We start from the raw sequence: 17,649 nt of genomic DNA on the forward strand, positions 1-17,649 counted from the left end.
ATGTCTGCAATGCGATTCATGGTTTGAAAAATTAACTGCAGGTCCGGCAACCTCCGGTTTCACATTATATCCGAATGTAGCCTCAATGTGAAGTTTTTTCAGGGCTCAAGCACTTTTATCCAGTACACTCAATCCAGTGCTCAAATGAGGGAGGAAAGTAGGTAGCTTTGAGCTCCACCCCCCAACTCTCTCCTATTTTAGTCAAATCTCCCCTACCTCATATTTAGGGGACCATCATAGACTGACCCTCAGTAACTGAAGCACTGATTTTGCCTTTAAAAAAAAAAACACCAAACCTTTTTAATTAAAACAAAAAAGGCAAATTACTCATTGTGGGATATTTGAGGGACCGCCTGCTCCCAAGGGTTGCTGCCCGCTTGACAAGGACATCTGAGGGGGCCCTGCTCCGGGTGCCGACAATGAGGGAGGCCCGGCTGTCGTGCACTCGGGACAGGGCCTTCTCTGTTGCTGCTCCTAGACTCTGGAATGCTCTCCCAGTGGCCATTCGTTCCTCAGACTCCATCACGGTTTTTAGGAAGCTTGTAAAGACTTGGCTTTTTATCCAGGCTTTTACATAATCGTTTTTACTGCTGCTTCGGTGTGTTTTTATCTGTAGTATTGTTTTTATGCCTGTTTTTATATGTTTTTAGCTTGATGTTTTTATTGCTTTTTTATTGTATGTTTTAATTTTTGTAAACCACCTTGGGGTTGTTTTTTAACGAAAGGTGGTATAGAAATGTAAAAATAAATAAAAATAAAAATAAAGCACAGAGATTTGAATAATGGGCTGGTTTGGATGATAACATCCATGCCTATGTAATTAGAATGGGGATGTGCCAAAAGTATGCCTGGGTAGAAGAGCATCTTGCCACCACACTAGTGGCATGATGCCCCTGGTGCCACCCCAATAATCTGCTTCCCAAGGCAACTGCCTCACCTTGCCTCATGGAAGGGCTGCCCCTGTGTGAGCATCATAGAGCTCATTAGTATTTGAGCCTATTTGGAGGTCTCATATTATCAAACTGGCATATGCACAAACTAACCTGAGCTTAGTGGCCACTGATAAACCCAGAACAGATCATGGACTGAAAAAAATAGTCCCTACACCCACCAGAACACAATCCCTTCTGCACCCACTGTAGAACAAGCAAAGTTTCTCCAAAATGGACATTCTCTCTGCTTGCCAGTGTTTCAGGTTGCCCCCAAGTAAAAACTAAAATTGTCTGCAGATTTGGGGTCCCTCCTGAGGAGAAGTGTCAGAGAATTTTCTCAGACAGTTTTTCCACATCTCCGAGAAATGCTTGTGTGGATAGGTGCTGTACCTTCAAAGTAAGGGCTGATTTGCTTGATTCTCTCCACCCAGATATTTCTGACTAGTTGCAGTTGGGTGCTCAAAGCCAAGCCATGCTGAGTTTTGTGTGTAATGGTGGCATGCATATAAGCAGCTCAGTCTGTAGTGGCACAACTGGAACATGAGCTGACCTACTATCTATGTATTCTGCAAATTACCATGTACATAGATAGCACACTGCAAGTAAGTAAGTAAGGCTTGTATAGATACATTTTGGTTGTTAATTTATCATGCTACTTTTAATAAGTAACCTTTTACTTAAAATTTTAGAGTACCAAGGAAAAACCTAATAATTATCCATGCTTTTTGCACTCTGACACTCACCTTAAAGCATACTTCAGGTGTGGGGTATATTATAGCTTCAGACAGCTACAAGTCTAGAAGTGTCCAGCATAGAATGCAACACGTCACATACCAGGAATTCTAGTTAGAATGTTGTCATGTGTCATATGCACTCAGCTACAAAACTCCCAAGAAATCCACTAAGCTGCCCAGGCAAGAAAACACCTGGGCAAAGTGACATTTTGTCTGGAAGGGAAACATCACTGCTTAATAATATGAACCCTGTGGTTAAGAATTCGCTACTGAGTAAACACACACACACACACATACATCTGCCAACTGCATCTGAAGATACAAATTGGACAGGATAATGAAAGATTAATCTTGCTTTTTACATACCCAGACCCAGACTCCAGTATAACAGACATTTTCTTAATTGAGGGTGTGGTGGGAGACTGCTCTATAAGATGTGCATATGTTTCCTGCCATTTGGTATACTCGTGCATCTGTAGCCAGCAATGCAACTCATTTTCCAAAACCTTTTGAAGGAGGTGTCTGATCAGCACTTTCCCAGAAACCTTAACCTTCACAACTGGATACACATACACTAGAGTTGCCACTTCAGACCGAAGCTATTCCTGGACCGCCACCATCACCCATTTCTTACAAATATTTTTCACAATGTCAAGCCATTTAGAATCCCCAGGATTGCTTTCAATAGACACCTGGAGCTTTTTCAGACGGCGACCTTACTTTGGGAGGGTGGATGTGCATTCACATATCAGCCAGATTTACCCCAAAGTCCATGTGATATTTCAGAGAGCACTTCACACATTATTTGGGTTTCTGCCTCCGTATTGGAACCTAGCCTGATTTATGTCCCAGGTAAAAAAAGTTCCTCTTTCTGTATCAGAGTATCCATTATGCCCTGAACTCGCAGTAAAGCCTCGTAGTAAACCCGCGGTAAAGTCTGTTGTCTGAAAAAGCTCCTGGAGATGGATGCTGATTTCTGGAAGACTCAGGTCAGTCTTGGAGGCATGGCAACCCTAATACACAGACACATGCACACACACATACACACACCTTAATACAGAATTAAAAAATAACAACAGTTACACAGAATTTAGCAACAAGACAAAATTCACCAGACTGTTGGCACAAATGTCATTTTGAATGTGTCCAGTATAAAAGATGGCAACAATAAACTGCCCACTAAAGAAATGCCAAGGAGCAAATCTACCTAGAAATTGTGCCCTTTCATCTCAAAGTCTTGCTACCAGGGATGTGATGACACATTAGTAAGGGAACAGCACTCTGTATGTTCTCAGAAGCACCCCTCTTTAAATGTTTCAAGATTCTGTGTTGGCCATAAGCCCGTCCCATTTTGCCCCACCCCCCACCCCCAAACAGATTCTTCTTGAAGTGAACCTGCCCTGATTCAGAGGAATTCTAAACCCTGACATACATGGTAACCTTTTGCTATCTGTGGAAAATGCTTGCCAGGGTATGTTAGCAGTGATCGTGGCAGGTCTGCCAACGGGCCACCAGGACAAAAATTCTGTTCTTTTTCTATACCTGTGGTTGATATGCAGGAATTATTGGCAGGTGCAAATTTCTGTGGCTTGGAGCTAAATAGTATGACCTGTTAATTGCTGCAGATCAAGTTGCTTTTAAAGAGGCAGCCACAGAGATCAGTTCAAAAGTTGACAGCCCTAAATAACAGTAAGCATACACAATTTATGAGAGTTTTTATATATCCCAATTTCAGCCTTTGACAGGTCTATGATGCCTCCTGGGAAAATTCCATTTCTGCCACAGTAAAAAAAACAAAACACCTCTGTTGTGTGCTCTGGTATGTTCCTTTCCTCTAGCCACAAAGTTTATTCCTTTCCCCCTAGCCTCAAAACTTTCACAGAAGAATCATGTGGGATCCCTTGTTTTTCTGGGGGGCAAATAGTTTAACAAGGAGCTGGGACTGAGTACCAGCCCCCCTCCCTCCACTCCATATAGACATCCAGAAAACAGAAAAAGTAAAAGCTGCATATGAAGTAAGACCCAAGGCACTCCTGCCTTTGTTGCTATCTTCTGTTTTTTCACCATGCTCAGCCACAGCCTCAGGTAATACTTGCACACCAGGGATGTACTGCAACAATTTACTGAGGGTCTATTCTTATCACAAATCATAAAACGCTGTCAAAAATCATCAGTAAAACTTCTGCCCAGTACAAGTTAGAAGTCAAAAGGCAGCTCTTGACAATGACAAACAGTGAAATGTATTTCTGAATATCAGGATTTTACACTTTTTAAATGAATGTAGTTAGTCACAGGTAAGTACCACATTACTTGTTTCATTAAACACATAGGCCGAGTTCAGACATAACACAGAAGTGCGACCCCCCAGTCCTGGCCTCCTCTTTGCAATCTGTGAGACTGCAGAGAGGAGAGGATGCTGGCTCTCAGGCTTCCTCCTTTGAATGGTGGCAGCCAATCAGGATGGAGAGAGAGAGGAGATTCCTTCCCTCTTCTCTTGTTCCAGGGAAGGCTGCCTCCAGTTCTGCATACAGACATAATACAGTAGAGGTAGTCTCACTTCAAACCGAGGGTTCAAATTGGAGTTTGGTGAGTGAACCCTCAGTTTGAGTTAGGGTCCAAACTGCGATTTCAAAATAGGTGCAAAGGGCAGAGGTATTTGCTAAACTATGAGAGACCTATCTGTTTACGGCTTTGAAGATTAAAATTTACAACCCTTCAACCTTAGAAGCCAGACTACAAACAGCTTGTTGAACTATGCTTCCCATGACTGGGCAGAAGAAACTAGGCAAAATAGGCAGCCCAGTGTTATAGAACCTAGTAAGCAAATATACACCTTCTGCTTGGTGGGGAAGAAGCATTGGCTTCTACCTTCCTGAAAGATACCCCATCTCTACAAATCTTTTCTGTCAACAGTTGTAGCACAAGGCATATGATGCTTCATGTAGAAGGGGCTAGCTAGCAAAAAGGGAGGGAGATGAAAACTGTGAAGAAGAAGAAAATGTGGGATTTATTACAAGATTATTATGTTTCTGCTGAAAGAGCTTTGGCGATTTGCCTTCTTCAGGAACACAAAAACAATATCTTCTAGTAGCACAGAATCCGCCCCCCCCCCGCCAGCTGTGGTGATGCTGGTAAGTATGTTGTCTCAGATGATTGTACTTTCAAGGATCACCACAGGTAGGGTTCTGTGCTGTTAAGATATTATTTTTGTGCTCCTGAAGAAGGTTAATAGCCAAAATGCACTGGATATAAAGAATATAATCTTGTAATAAATCCCACACATTTTTGGAGGGACCAATGGCCCCTCTAAGCAATCATATTGGGTTTATGGCAAGAATGCGCCCACCCTGACATCATTAGAGGTTATACCAATGCAATCTCGGCACAACCTTTAATGGTGTGTAAGGGGTTCCATTGGAATTGCCTCTCTACATGCACTACGAAACCCTGTTTTAACAGTATTTTGTAGCGCATGCAGAGGAACAATTCAGAAGAACATCTCTTACACATGATTAAAGGACATGGTAAGACAGCATCGACACATCCTTTAGTGATGCTGAGGCAGGTGTGTTCTCACGTCTAGAGGCCATTGTTCATCTGAACTGGCCCTATATCTGCCAACTGTGAATCAGTCTAGATTTAACAATGCTAAGATCAGAAGAGGCTGAAAACCACAGCTGCACCTGAAACGTAAAGAGCATAACCAGACACAACATGTGAGATCTGTTATACGGATCTTCCATGGTTCTGACATAAGAAGGTTATTCTCATGAGCAGCCCAACCCAGGCTGGGGCAACCTAGTGTTGCACCGGGATCGAGTCCGATCCCGGAACCGACTCGGCTACAAGCCCCAGTTTGAAGCCTGGCCTTTCACCAGGATTAGAGGATACAAGTGCACCCTCTGCCCCAGGGCTGGGGTCATGTGTGTGCTTGGGCTGCATGCTGTCCAAGTGCACACAGAGTTGGGTGCCTAGAGTGCCTAACTCACAGGGGAATCCCCCAATGATTGTACTCATTGTACAGTACATTATGGGATTCCTGGAGGCCGGGACCCATTTTACCGGCCTCCAATGATCCACACTGTTGGGAGCAGCATGGATAGTGTAGGCACGCAGCAGCACACCAAAGAAAACAGTGACCATTGTCTGGGGGAAGGTAGGTCCAACCCTGCCTTCCCCCACCCCCCTCATCCGCCCTAGCCCCTGGGGATTATGATCATGAGAATAGCCTTATTGAATAGCAGCCAGGGTGATGCTAGTGAATCATTTAAAGATTATGATTTTGAGTGAATGTTAACTTTTCTCCTCTCCCACTTTCCAAATTAAAATCACTTCCCAAGATGCTATTATTTATTTTATTTTAGCACATTTGTATACTGCCCCAAAGTGGCGTTTCTGGGTGGTATTAGTTCCATGGTGGGAAAAGTACAAACAACTGCAGTTATAACATGTAGTTCCCCTCTGAATTAAAGCACATGGCTGTGATATGGAGGCCCAAGCTGTGAGCATCTCATAAACCAATATAGTTCTGTCTCTCTGTTTATTAAACCACTTTCCTTTCTGCCACTTGCCAAGCCACATATGGGAAGTTTCAAAAGTGATTTCCTTCACAATGTGAGGAGTTACTCTTATGAAATAAAATTAGAATGCCCCAGGACACAGATGTACGTCTCTCGATGTACCAAAGGGGCTCTGAGACATTGTCTGTATTTAGAAATCAATGGAATTGCTGTAGGAGAAACTGTCATTGATGCTCCAGTGATGTGCCTGCAAGCGACTCGTTCAGACCTCAGTCATGTGGCAGCTCTGAGAACCAGTTTTAGAGCTTCTCCATCATAATGCTGAACGGGCAGCTATTCTCCATTTTTTTGCAGCTATTTAAAGACACAGGAATCCCACCTGGAATAAGACAAATTTACCAGGATTTCTACTTAGGAATTATTTTTTGATGTTAGTTTTGCTATAATGACTTCAAACTCACACAACCAAAATGGAGCACAGGCACGTTTGACATTTCCATTCATACATTATTTATTTATTTTATTTGTTTTTACATTTATATCCCGCTCTTCCTCCAAGGAGCCAGGCGCGTAACAACGATAGGGCAGGGGGAGACAGTTGTCTGGGGGCCCCACTGCCTTGGGGGGCCCCGCAGAGGCACCTCATGTGACTCCCCATGGCCCCCTGCCCAGCCCCAAGGCCCCTCAGCCACTTGCCCTGTTCGCCGTCTCTCCAGCTTGTTCTCCTGGCCAGCAATCGAGCAGCAGACAAGCTGCCAAGAGCTGCTTTTCTCCCGCCTCTCAGCTGATCGGCGGGTGGGCGGGGCTTCCACGGAGGCCTGGTGTAGGCCTCTGTGAAGCCTGAACTGCAGTAGGGCCCGAGCCAGCCAGGAAGGAGGAGGCAGCCAGAGAGGCCTCCACTGTTCTCTGCAGCAGAAGACCCCCTGCTGCCAGGTAGAGTGTGAACTCCTTTTTGTGGTTACCTTCCTCCCCCCCCCCCCATATATAGGCATCTGCTTGCCATAGGGCTTGGATATGGGGGGGGGAGGGACTGAGAAGTCTCTGAATATTTATTTTTAAACAGCTTGGAAAATTTGTTGGCTTTAAAAAAACTATCTAAAAAGTCCTATAAGTGGCTTGTTTCATGGCAAAAAATTACAAAAACTTCTGGAAGAAACAGTATTATATTTATTTTATTCATTCATTCATTCATTCATTCATAAATGCACTTATGTTCAAGTTGTTTTGCAACCCAGAAGGTCTGAGTGAGAACTGTGAAGCATGTCTTGTGCTTTTATTTTATTTTATTTTTCTTGTGTGTGAACTGCTCCCCAATAACTTGCAGGGACTTCAGGGTAAATCTCGCCAACATGTGAATGCAGCACCTCTATTCCAGAGGAGATGTGTCTTAAAGGGCTTTAAAAGCCTCCTGTGAAAAACCTCCTGGAATCGAACTTGACTGAATTTGTTCAGAATTCTGAGAAAACAAACATAGGCTCACCCTGCATGGTTGAAAGTCTCCTTTGCTAATCTGCAGCGAGGGGGCCATTTTAATCATTCATCTTTCTAGTGTGTTCTAGGCATTAAAAGTAAAACAAATGTATAGTACTCAATGTATATCACTATATATTGTGATGTGTGCGTGTGTGTATTCAGTGAAATGTATTTCCAGGCAGCATACTTATTTTGGAATATCAGACTTAAATCCTTGGGGGCCTGGGGTGTGCGGAGGCCCTGGACTTTGAGTGGGGGGGCCCATTTTAAAATCTCGTCTCTGGGCCCACTCCAACCTTGCTACGCCCCTGCAAGGAGCCCAGAGCGGTGCACATTAGACATCAGCCTTTGTTTCCCAACGTTTCTCATTTTATGCTAGAGAGAAAAATGGTTGTCTACAACATTCACCACAGCTGAAACATAAACATACAAGCTCCCCAAACCCCAAGAAGTTAAACGCATTTGTTACAATCATCAGAGGAAAAACAGAGCCTTAGGACTATTGCCAGTAATTACACATTTACTTAGTCTCAGCATCAGTGAAGAAGTTTGAATAAATGTGCTTGCAAGCAAATTTGATTCAATGTGGATGGAGCTTTGGGTGGGTCTAGTTGATTGAGGGAGTGGTCCATTTTCTTTGTCCCACTTTCTCCTTTCTACTGATCCCCCTCCCAGCCTCTCCCGTCTTCATTGCTAGAGTGAAGGGATTTTAGCCGGTACTAGCCAAGGCAGCAACATCAGGCAGAAACTCTGTTTCCCAGACGCAGCACTCATCCTTGATTTCATTAATCCAGACAGAGGTAAGAGTCCCTTTCCTCTAAGGTTTGAGTACAAGATGCATGTTATTAAGGTTAAGAATAAGATTAATTAATATGCCTTTTATAGGCACCAGCATTTAATTGGAAGCTGGATTTCTGTAGGTTTTTATTAGTCATTCCTTTTGCCCTGAGAGCAGAATGTCTGAAACCATTACACAAAAGACATGAAGTCAATTTATGTGTCCAGTGAGATTTATTGTTGCTAACTTTTCTCATGTGACAGGCTCTTAACCTGGGTTTTGCTGGGACTGTGCATGTAGAGTGTTATGGTGGGATTGAGAAACTCTTGTCAGCAAACTGCAAAATACACAGACAGACAGCAAGGGAAGCTGTAAAACTGTAATTGACGGACAGAGGCAAAGACACCTGTTTATATTTCTTGCGTACATGTCGTTTGTGTTTAGAAACAGCTCTCTGGGGGGGAAATCTACCATCAAAATTACTATCATTAATTCAGGTACTTATCATTCATCGTTTAATTAACATTGCCAGGCCTTTTATGGATGTGTCTATACATAATGCATGCATTTTATATCAGACATATACAAATGCATGTGCAGATGTAGTTGGACGACCTTATTGAATTGTGGCTATAGATGTAGTGCAAGCTTAAACCAGGGCTAAAATCTCATCTGATTGAAGGCAAGTATGAATAGCCTCAGAATTGTGCCCACCTGCCTCTCACACATACTCTAGAACCTTAATAATTGAACATCTTTCTTTCTTTCTTTCTTTCTTTCTTTCTTTCTTTCTTTCTTTCTTTCTTTCTTTCTTTCTTTCTTTCTTTCTTTCCATTTAGAGTGTTTGGCAATATGAAAATAAGTGAGTGTTACAGTGCCTAGAATACTGTACTTCCTGGACCCAGAATTGAAATCTTTGGTCAGCCAGGAAACTCTCTGAGTGGTTTTGAGCAAGTCACTATCTCTCAGCCTCATGTATCTTGCAGAGCTGTTGCAGTGATAACAATAACAATAACAATGTTTATTCTTTATAAAATGCTCGAAAACTTGGCATTGTACAAATTGTGCCTGAAAGCTTCCAGTCTACTGAAGACAAAATAAAACTTCACAAATTTGTCCTGAGTTCCTCTTAGAAATTATAGTTTAATATTTTATTTGGCAAATTTATAGCCTATCCTTTCCTCCAGGATAGGATATCAAAAAGCAATTCAAATATTAAGTTATAAAAGGTTAAGCTTAGTAAATTACTGCAGAAACTATTAACGTATGTGATGCTATCAGTGTGACTGCTAAATGTCTAATTTGCCAGGAAATGCTGGATAAATTGATTGCATAGTTTACTGTGAGAAGCTTGAATTACTGCTCTGTAAAGTATGTACACATACTTTGGCTATGTTGTTAACAAAGGCGATCTGTGTTTCATTCTCTTTGCAAGTACAAAATCAGCTTTTTGCGAACACCATTTCTTCTTGTGTCATTTGGAAAAACAAAGCATACCATGTTCTTCAGATTATGGCGTCTTTTGTTACTGCTGAACCATGTGCTTTTGGCACAGAACACCCATGAAGAAAAAAGAAATGGCGTAAGAAAACAGAAGTCCAAACCTTTCCTATCAAATGCAGTAGAAAAATATGCCAGTTCAAGTCACCAAGGTGACTATTTGTATTTTAACAGTTTATTTTACAATGTAATGTCTGATGCTGGAATTTGTTTTCACTTTCAGGAGGTGAGTTGTTGCTTTGAAATATCTAGGCTATGCAAGAGTCTGTAATGTCTACCAAAAAGATGGTGAAGATAATTCTTTTATAATTTTATAACTATGCCAGTTCCTCCCTTTTTTTTACATGAGCTCAATCCGTTGGACTGGAAGAGGTCTTCGGGGTACCATGCAACACATTTTTAAATTAGCCTTTTGCAGAAGGTGGTTTCTTTCTGGTTCTTTCTCCTATGTGCTTGTCAATGTTGACCAGAATTTAAATGACTACTGTAGACATGTCCAAGAGTTAACTCGGGCCCAGTGGAATGTCTGACTTTTTTCTTTGAACAGAAAAGACCTCCCACAGACAAATTCATGGCTTGCTCTGCGATAACGGAGGGGTGTTGGTGTGCAGTATGAGAAACACAAATTCAGAGCCACCATGGGCTCACATAACTAGTTGAATGATTCATTAGATTCCAGCCCTTCTGTTTATGTAGAGCCTTCTGATGAGAACTTTCATCTGAACATGCCAGAGGACCATGAGACTGTACAGCAGGCCCACACGACATAAGGCCAGGGGGCCAGATCCAGCCCACTAGGGAGGAGAGCTGGTCTTGTAGTAGTGAGCATGAATTGTCCCCTCTTCTAAGCAGGGTCTGCCCTGGTGTGCATTTGAATGGGATACTACATGTGAGCACTGTAAGATGATGAAGCTCCTCTAGGAAGAGCATCTGCATGCTTGTGTGCAGAAGGTTCCAAGTCCCCTCCCCGGCACCTCCAAGACAGGACTGAGACAGACGCCTGTCTAAAACCTTGGAGAAGCTGCTGCCAGTTTGAATAGACAATACTGAACCAGATGGACCAATGGTCCTATACTTCTACTTTTTTGTTGGGCCCCAGGTAGGAATATCCTGCAGCAACAGCAGGAGCCCTGAAGATATCTTGGCTTGTCCCACTGATGAGCAGCAGTGGCTCAATACAGTTGGACATCTGAGACCAGATGAGATTAATGTGACAGCGATGGACTGAAGAGCGAATGAGCCAGTTGCTGCTGTGGGCTGAAACAGTGGCAGCAGTTTCAGGCATGCACAGGCAGAGCACACCCCAGAAGACAGAGGGTCACTTTTTTGGTCAGTTCACTTTCACTGGACATCCTCTATCCTCTTTGGTAGCTGCCTTGCACCCTGTTCTATGCATATTTACTTGGAAACAAGTTCCATGGGGTACCCAGTGAGGCTTACTCTCAGGTAAGCATGCCTAGAATTGTAGCCTGAAAGCAACAGTGATTTAGGGAGAGGAGAGGACTTGGCATTTGTCTGGGGCTGGCATGCACTCTGGATGGCCAACTGAGTGAGCAGGGAAGGGGCCTGTTTTCTGGTCACCATCGTGGTTAAAATTGTGGGTCTCTTTATTGAGGGGAAAGATCGTCAAGGAGCTAATAATTGCTTTCATTAATATTGTTAATTAATTTTAATGTAATAATGCACTGAAAATTGACCTTGGCCTCTGCGTACCATATCATGGTTGGTTCTAGCCCACAAGGGCATTTGAATTACACACCCCTGATCTATTGCCTCCTTAAGTTCTGCCCACTTCCCATCACTAACCAATGAAATGCAGAGTTGCTTGATATGCACAGAGTTCAATTACAGTTGCACACAATCCTTTGCTTTTATTGAAATAGACCTAGAAGTCCACCCTCCTTAAAAATTCAGGACCACAAAATGTTTTTGTATATTTTCCTTCACCCTTCCTCCACAAATCCACAAATCACTTATATCAATGGTAGCTTCTTCAGAATCAGAGGATTCCTAAAAGCTATGTTGCTTTTGAATTGATTCAGTGTCAGATATGTGAAATAAAATGAACTTTTCCTAAATGTTTGTTTATTTAGCTAAAGAACAAGCAAAAGTATTTATTTCCTAAAAGGTATTGTCCATAACAAAACAGCACTCACCATATGCTCAGAGGCAAGTTATCAAATTCTTCTTAAACATTACTGTAACACTAATCTCCAGCTTTTGCTGTTGCCACCAGGCCATGCAGGTAGAGCATGGGGGACCTAGCCAAATTGTGTTTCTATAGTTATGAATGTGTAGGCTTGTGCAATACCTCGAACTGGACATCAGATCTCATACCCTCATGCTATAACATCACAGACCCTTGAATTTCCTCACTTTTTGGATCTCAGTTGGAGCTCCCACATCCATAACTGTCTCTGTAAATCAAAGGATCTGGATTAAGATCCACCAAGATCCATAAGAATGGGTAATGAGCCTGTGCAGGACCCACTCAGTAGCATGCCGCAGCTCATCACAGTGACCAAGCCCCGCCTTCACGCCTTCAGCATGCTATTTAAAGGTGGGCTGGACACTATGTTCTTCAGTTCTTTTCCGACCGCCGTTGCGTGCAGTCCACGGGCTGTCGCTCCTTGTTGGACTAGTTCTTCCTGTGAGTTTATCTAAAACAAAAAAGAAAAGTGGACTGATTATTGGCTTCAACTAGGAACGGAACTTAATGACTACTCTGGTGACCTTTATATTGGAACAGCTTCCTAAATTTGCTGGCGTTATTTTGACTATTTGGGATGGACTTTGACGACGATTTGGATCATGCGGACATGGCTGAGGAGAAACGGACCTTCAAAAGATGTACTGGCTATAATGCCAAACTCCTTTCGAAGGACCTGCATGACTTGTGTTTAATCTGTTTGGGAGAAAAACACGTCTCCTCCTGCAAGATTTGCCTGTCCTCGAAACAAACAAAGGGGGGAAGGGCTTTGCGGCTTCATGCCGCATTTATGACGAGGTGCTAAGTCCCTCGATGTCGGGAGAACCCCACCCTTTAGCTTCGGCATCAACCACAAAGGCATCTACATCGATCCAGAAACCTTTGACTCTGAGTGCGTTGGCCTCATACCATATCCCTAAACGTCTGTCGAAATCCACGCATTCAACATCAGAGGGTTTGAAACCTAAGCGACATTCGGAATCAGAGGATCCTCAGTTTTCCCATAAATCAAAAATGCCTAAAACAGTGGATCTTATGAAAGAAAGGACACTGACTCCCTCCAGCCTACAGACGTTCAGCAGCAGTCGACAACTGTCGATGTCGAAGGCTTCAAAATTGAAGGGATTGGATTTAGCAACTAGTGAGTCTGTCGATGTCGAACATGTGTCAACACCTAGACCCACGGCATCAAGGACTCGATCTCTATCACCAGCACCAACACCGATAGATTCTTCACCAGCATCGACACCTGAAGTTCGGCATTGAGAGGTTCCTTCGCAAACTCCTATGGATTGACGTCAAGAGATGCCACTGACTCGCTCCCTTTCAATGCTGATCGCTCGACCTGCAGTTTCAACTCTCAATACGCCTGTCTTATTGACTTCAAGACTGGAGACCCCTCAATGTCCCACCAACATACTGACATTCGATATCTTACAGATCTGAAGTCTCAAGGTTTGGCCAACATTTCTCTCAAGGTGCATTTAGCTGCGTTATCCTCTAGGCATCCAGGTTACGAGGGGGAAACCCTTTTTTCCTATCCAAAAAGTAAGGATTTCCTGAAGGGTCTTTTAAACCTGTACCCACCAATTCACACACCAATTGAGCCATGGAGTATATCTCTGTTCTTTTCATCTTTGTCCAAGGCCCCCTTTGAACCTATGAGTTTGGCCTCCATCAAACTGGTGACTCTGAAAATGGCCTTCCTGTTGGCCATCACTACAGCCAAATGAGTAAGTGAATTAACGGCCTTGAGAATAGATCTACCATACACTAGGATCTCTCCAGACAAAGTCTTGATGCGCATGGACCCAGATTTTCTACCGAAAATAGTATCCACCTTCCACCTCAACCAGGACATTGTCCTACCAACGTTCTTCAGAGATCCAACAACTCCATTAGAAAGTGCAATGCACTCCTTAGATGTACGAAGAGCGCTGCTGTACTACCTACATCGGACTAAGGACTTCAGGTCCACCAAACGCCTATTTGTAGCATACAAAGGCACTTCAAGGAGCTCCTGTATTTCTAGACAAAGGATGTCCTTGGCTAGTAGAACTCATCCTGCTGATGTACAAGCAACAGGACGTTCAGTCGCCAGAAGCAACCAAAGCCCATTCTACTCGTGCCTATGCTTCTTCAGCTGCACACCTATTGGGGGTAACCTTCACGGACAGCTGCAAAGCTGCAACTTGGTCTACTGAGTTACCTTTCATTAAGCATTACGCCATAGTTGTGTGCTCTGCTGCAGAGGCAAGCTTCGGGAGAAGTGTTTTGAAGCAGATGTTACAACAGCTACTACTGCACCCTTCTCCTTTGGGGAGCTAGCTAAACACCCATTCTTATGGATGTCGACAGATCTCAATCCAGATAAACAGGTTGCTCACCTGTAACTATTGATCTGATAGAGATCCATCGATATCCATAAACACACCCGGACCACCCCTCTGCAGTAGTGCTATGCTATGTGTGTACTTAGTGTGCAAGCTATTCTCTTTTGATGATAAACTCACCTGATTCCGGATGATCGTCCTCCATGGCGGTCGTCCAAGAACTGAAGAACATGGCACCCAGCCCACCTTTAAATAGTACGCTGAAGGCATGGAGGTGGGGCTTGGTCGCTGCAACAAGCTGCGGCATGTTACCAAGTGGGTCTTGCGCAGACGCTTTACCCATTCTTATGGATATCAACGGATCTCTACCAGATCAATAGTTAACAGGTGAGCAACCTGTTTTCCCCTCCTTTAATTGAACAACTGTGAAATTAAAGTGAATGTTAAGAAATTAACATATGTGACCTCAAAATGAACATTAAGTCTTCTAGAGATTCCACTTTTTAAAAGCTTCTTGGAAGCTGCTAAGATGCTCACAAAGTCAACAGAAAACTAACATGCTTTCTACCACCTTGAAATATGAAGTCTTGAATTATGTACAAATGAACAACTAGTATGAGTGATGTTATAGATGTTGGCCGTGCTACTCACCTAATGCAACCACTTTTACCTGGCAATGCGTTCTTTCTAGATGAAGACTGCATTCTGGAAATGGCTTTCCTCCTGGATAGCTCAGAGAGTGCCAAAGACTTCAACCATGAGCAGCAGAAGAAGTTTGTCTTAGAGATTGTGGACAGACTAAAAGGACTGCAACTTAGCTCCGGCCGCACCCTCAGCTGGAGGACAGCCTTGCTTCAGTACAGCAGCACTGTCCTTATAGAGCAAACCTTCAGAGACTGGAAAGGCCCAGACGCTTTTAAATCTCGTATCGCTCCTATAACATACATAGGCCACGGTACCTACACCACTTATGCTATCACCAACCTCACCCAGCTGTACATGACTGAAGGGACTCATGGGAGTGTGAAGGTAGCTGTGCTGTTGACAGACGGAGTGGACCATCCAAGAAACCCAGACATTTTTTCAGCGACTGCTGATGCTAAACATCAAGGTATTGTGTTCTTCACAGTCGGAATGACCAGAGTGGCTGAGGAGGTGGCCAATGCAGCCAAGCTCCGCCTTCTGGCCAGTGTTCCAGCATCCAGGTTTGTCTTCAATCTGCAGGAGAAAGGAGTCGTGGAAAGAATCCTCAAGGAAATGGTAGGGACCAAAGTTTCAGGGGGAGCTGTCTAAAGCATATACTGCACTTATAGTCGGCCCATTCACACGTTATGTTCAACACTCATACAATGAGTATACAGTGTACACAGGTACAGATCTGTACTAGGGTACAAACATTCACATGTTATGTTGAATGCAGCTACAGGAGTACGCTTCCTATCTGTACCATGCATTTGAAGGGCGTGTATCCAGGTTCCCTTTTAAAATGGACGCAGGTACAGTCATTCACACAAACAAATGTACGACATCTGTACACTCATACAGCATAATGTCTGAATTGGGCTAGATGTTATATTTGTCTTTACATGCTATTATGATTACATAATTATTATAATACATTAATGTAATGATGGTTTAATGATAAGATTTGTGAATAGGGGCCCACATGTTTTGTGGTATTAAGAGGGCAGAGCCAACCCGCCCATGCTGCTGTGGACTCTCAGTGGATCCACTTGCACTGCTGCAGGCTCACAGTAAAGACCTGGCAGCTTTGGATATTTGCACAAGATCACAAATACTTCAGATAGCCTGTCCACACACACCAAAAGTGCTAGTTAGATTGCAAACATCTTGCTTGACTGTCAGCAACATGTTGTTTGTTTCCAATCTAACTAGCGCTTCCAGAGCATGGGCAGCTGTGCATTTCTGCTCTTGTGCAAATACCTCACATGATCCAGGCTTTATTGCAAGCCCCAGCAGCATGAGTGGATCCACTGAGAGCCTGCAGCAGCACAGGTAGGCAGACTCTGCCCTCCTAACACTGCACAACATGTGGGCCAGTATCTTTAGACGTTACAATGAACTATGTTACTACTGGAAGGATCATAATACTTTTTAAAATTTATGATGATGCACTTAAAATAGCTAGGCACTGTACAAAACTTTAAATACAAAGGTGCCTGCTTGCATGCTCACAATCTAAATACAAAGGGTGGAAGGAAGAAAGCTGAGGGAAGAGAGAAAACAGCTGTTTATACAAGCTTATGTAAGTAGAAGGATTATAACATTTATGTACATTAGAATGTTGGTACAACTAGCCCCAAACTGTCTGCTCTGGTCATCAGTGGGGTCTCCAGGGTCTCAAGGCAGGGCATCCATACCTGGCCTGAGGAAAGCTAAGTGGACCACACACAGTTCAGAGTTTGGGTCTGGTTTGGAGGTCAAGGTTGGCGTGGGAACTAGGATGGGAGGCAAGAGTGATGAGACAGTGGCAGACCGGAACTGGGGTGCACAATGGCAGGGACAGCAATCAGAAGTAGACCAAGGCAAAGACTCTGGACCTGGTTCTAGAATAGCCCTTGGTGTACCGCTGTTGCATCCATTAGCAGCCCAAGGCCTCTATAGAACTGAAGTAGGGTGTCAAATTCCGCCCTCCTTCTCCTCTTTTCCTTTCTTTTCAAGCGGCAGCAGTAATAACCATCACTTTGTTTTGTGTGTGCACATGTGCACACAAGCACTAACTCACTAATCTCCTCTTCCTTCTTTGTAGCAGTGATAGCCACCACTGCACCGAATGCATCCTCCTCCACTTCGTCCCTCTTGCACCTTTGGGCTTATGAAATGGGGGAGGAAGCAGAATTCATAATCAGCCCAGCAGCGCATGAGGGCGAGGGCAGAGGAGGGTGAATGCATCCTAAAGCAATGCAGTTGGGGGCAACAAAGAGAAGAAAGGCAAGAAGTGAAAGAGAAGTACTGCTCCTCTGGTGGAGGTGAGAGAGGAAGCAGTGGAGGGCAGGAGGCATGTTGCTGCCCTGCTGGTGGCCCAATAATCTGCTACCGGAGGTGATGCTTCACCTTGCCTTAATGGGCAATGCCACCTGCAAGGAAATACTCTGAAACTGAGAGGTACTCTTGGAAGCGAAACCAAGAGAATCGAATAAAAATTATCT

At 43.7% G+C, this 17,649-nt stretch overlaps 1 protein-coding gene across 11 annotated transcripts in view; it reads left to right on the plus strand.

Moving 5' to 3' along the window:
• The first annotated feature begins 7,024 nt into the window (after positions 1-7,024).
• Positions 7,025-17,649, plus strand: part of LOC128339600 (collagen alpha-1(XXVIII) chain-like) — a 78,091-nt gene continuing 67,466 nt past the window's right edge. For 6 of the 11 annotated variants that reach the window (XR_008313113.1, XM_053283786.1, XM_053283789.1 and 3 more), the window contains exons 1-5: positions 7,025-7,119; positions 8,335-8,459; positions 8,882-8,934; positions 9,873-10,089; positions 15,171-15,739. Coding sequence is in view for 9 of the 11 variants with exons in the window: in XM_053283786.1 (XP_053139761.1) it covers positions 9,936-10,089; positions 15,171-15,739 (723 nt within the window). In the remaining 2 variants the exon portion in view is untranslated. Of the gene's footprint in view, positions 7,120-8,334; positions 8,460-8,881; positions 8,935-9,872; positions 10,090-15,170; positions 15,740-17,649 lie in introns of those variants that run through there. The other 5 variants (XM_053283792.1, XM_053283795.1, XM_053283787.1 and 2 more) reach the window with 5 other exon arrangements.

Source organism: Hemicordylus capensis, chromosome 1 (assembly GCF_027244095.1).
Source record: "Hemicordylus capensis ecotype Gifberg chromosome 1, rHemCap1.1.pri, whole genome shotgun sequence".
Lineage (NCBI taxonomy): Eukaryota > Metazoa > Chordata > Lepidosauria > Squamata > Cordylidae > Hemicordylus > Hemicordylus capensis.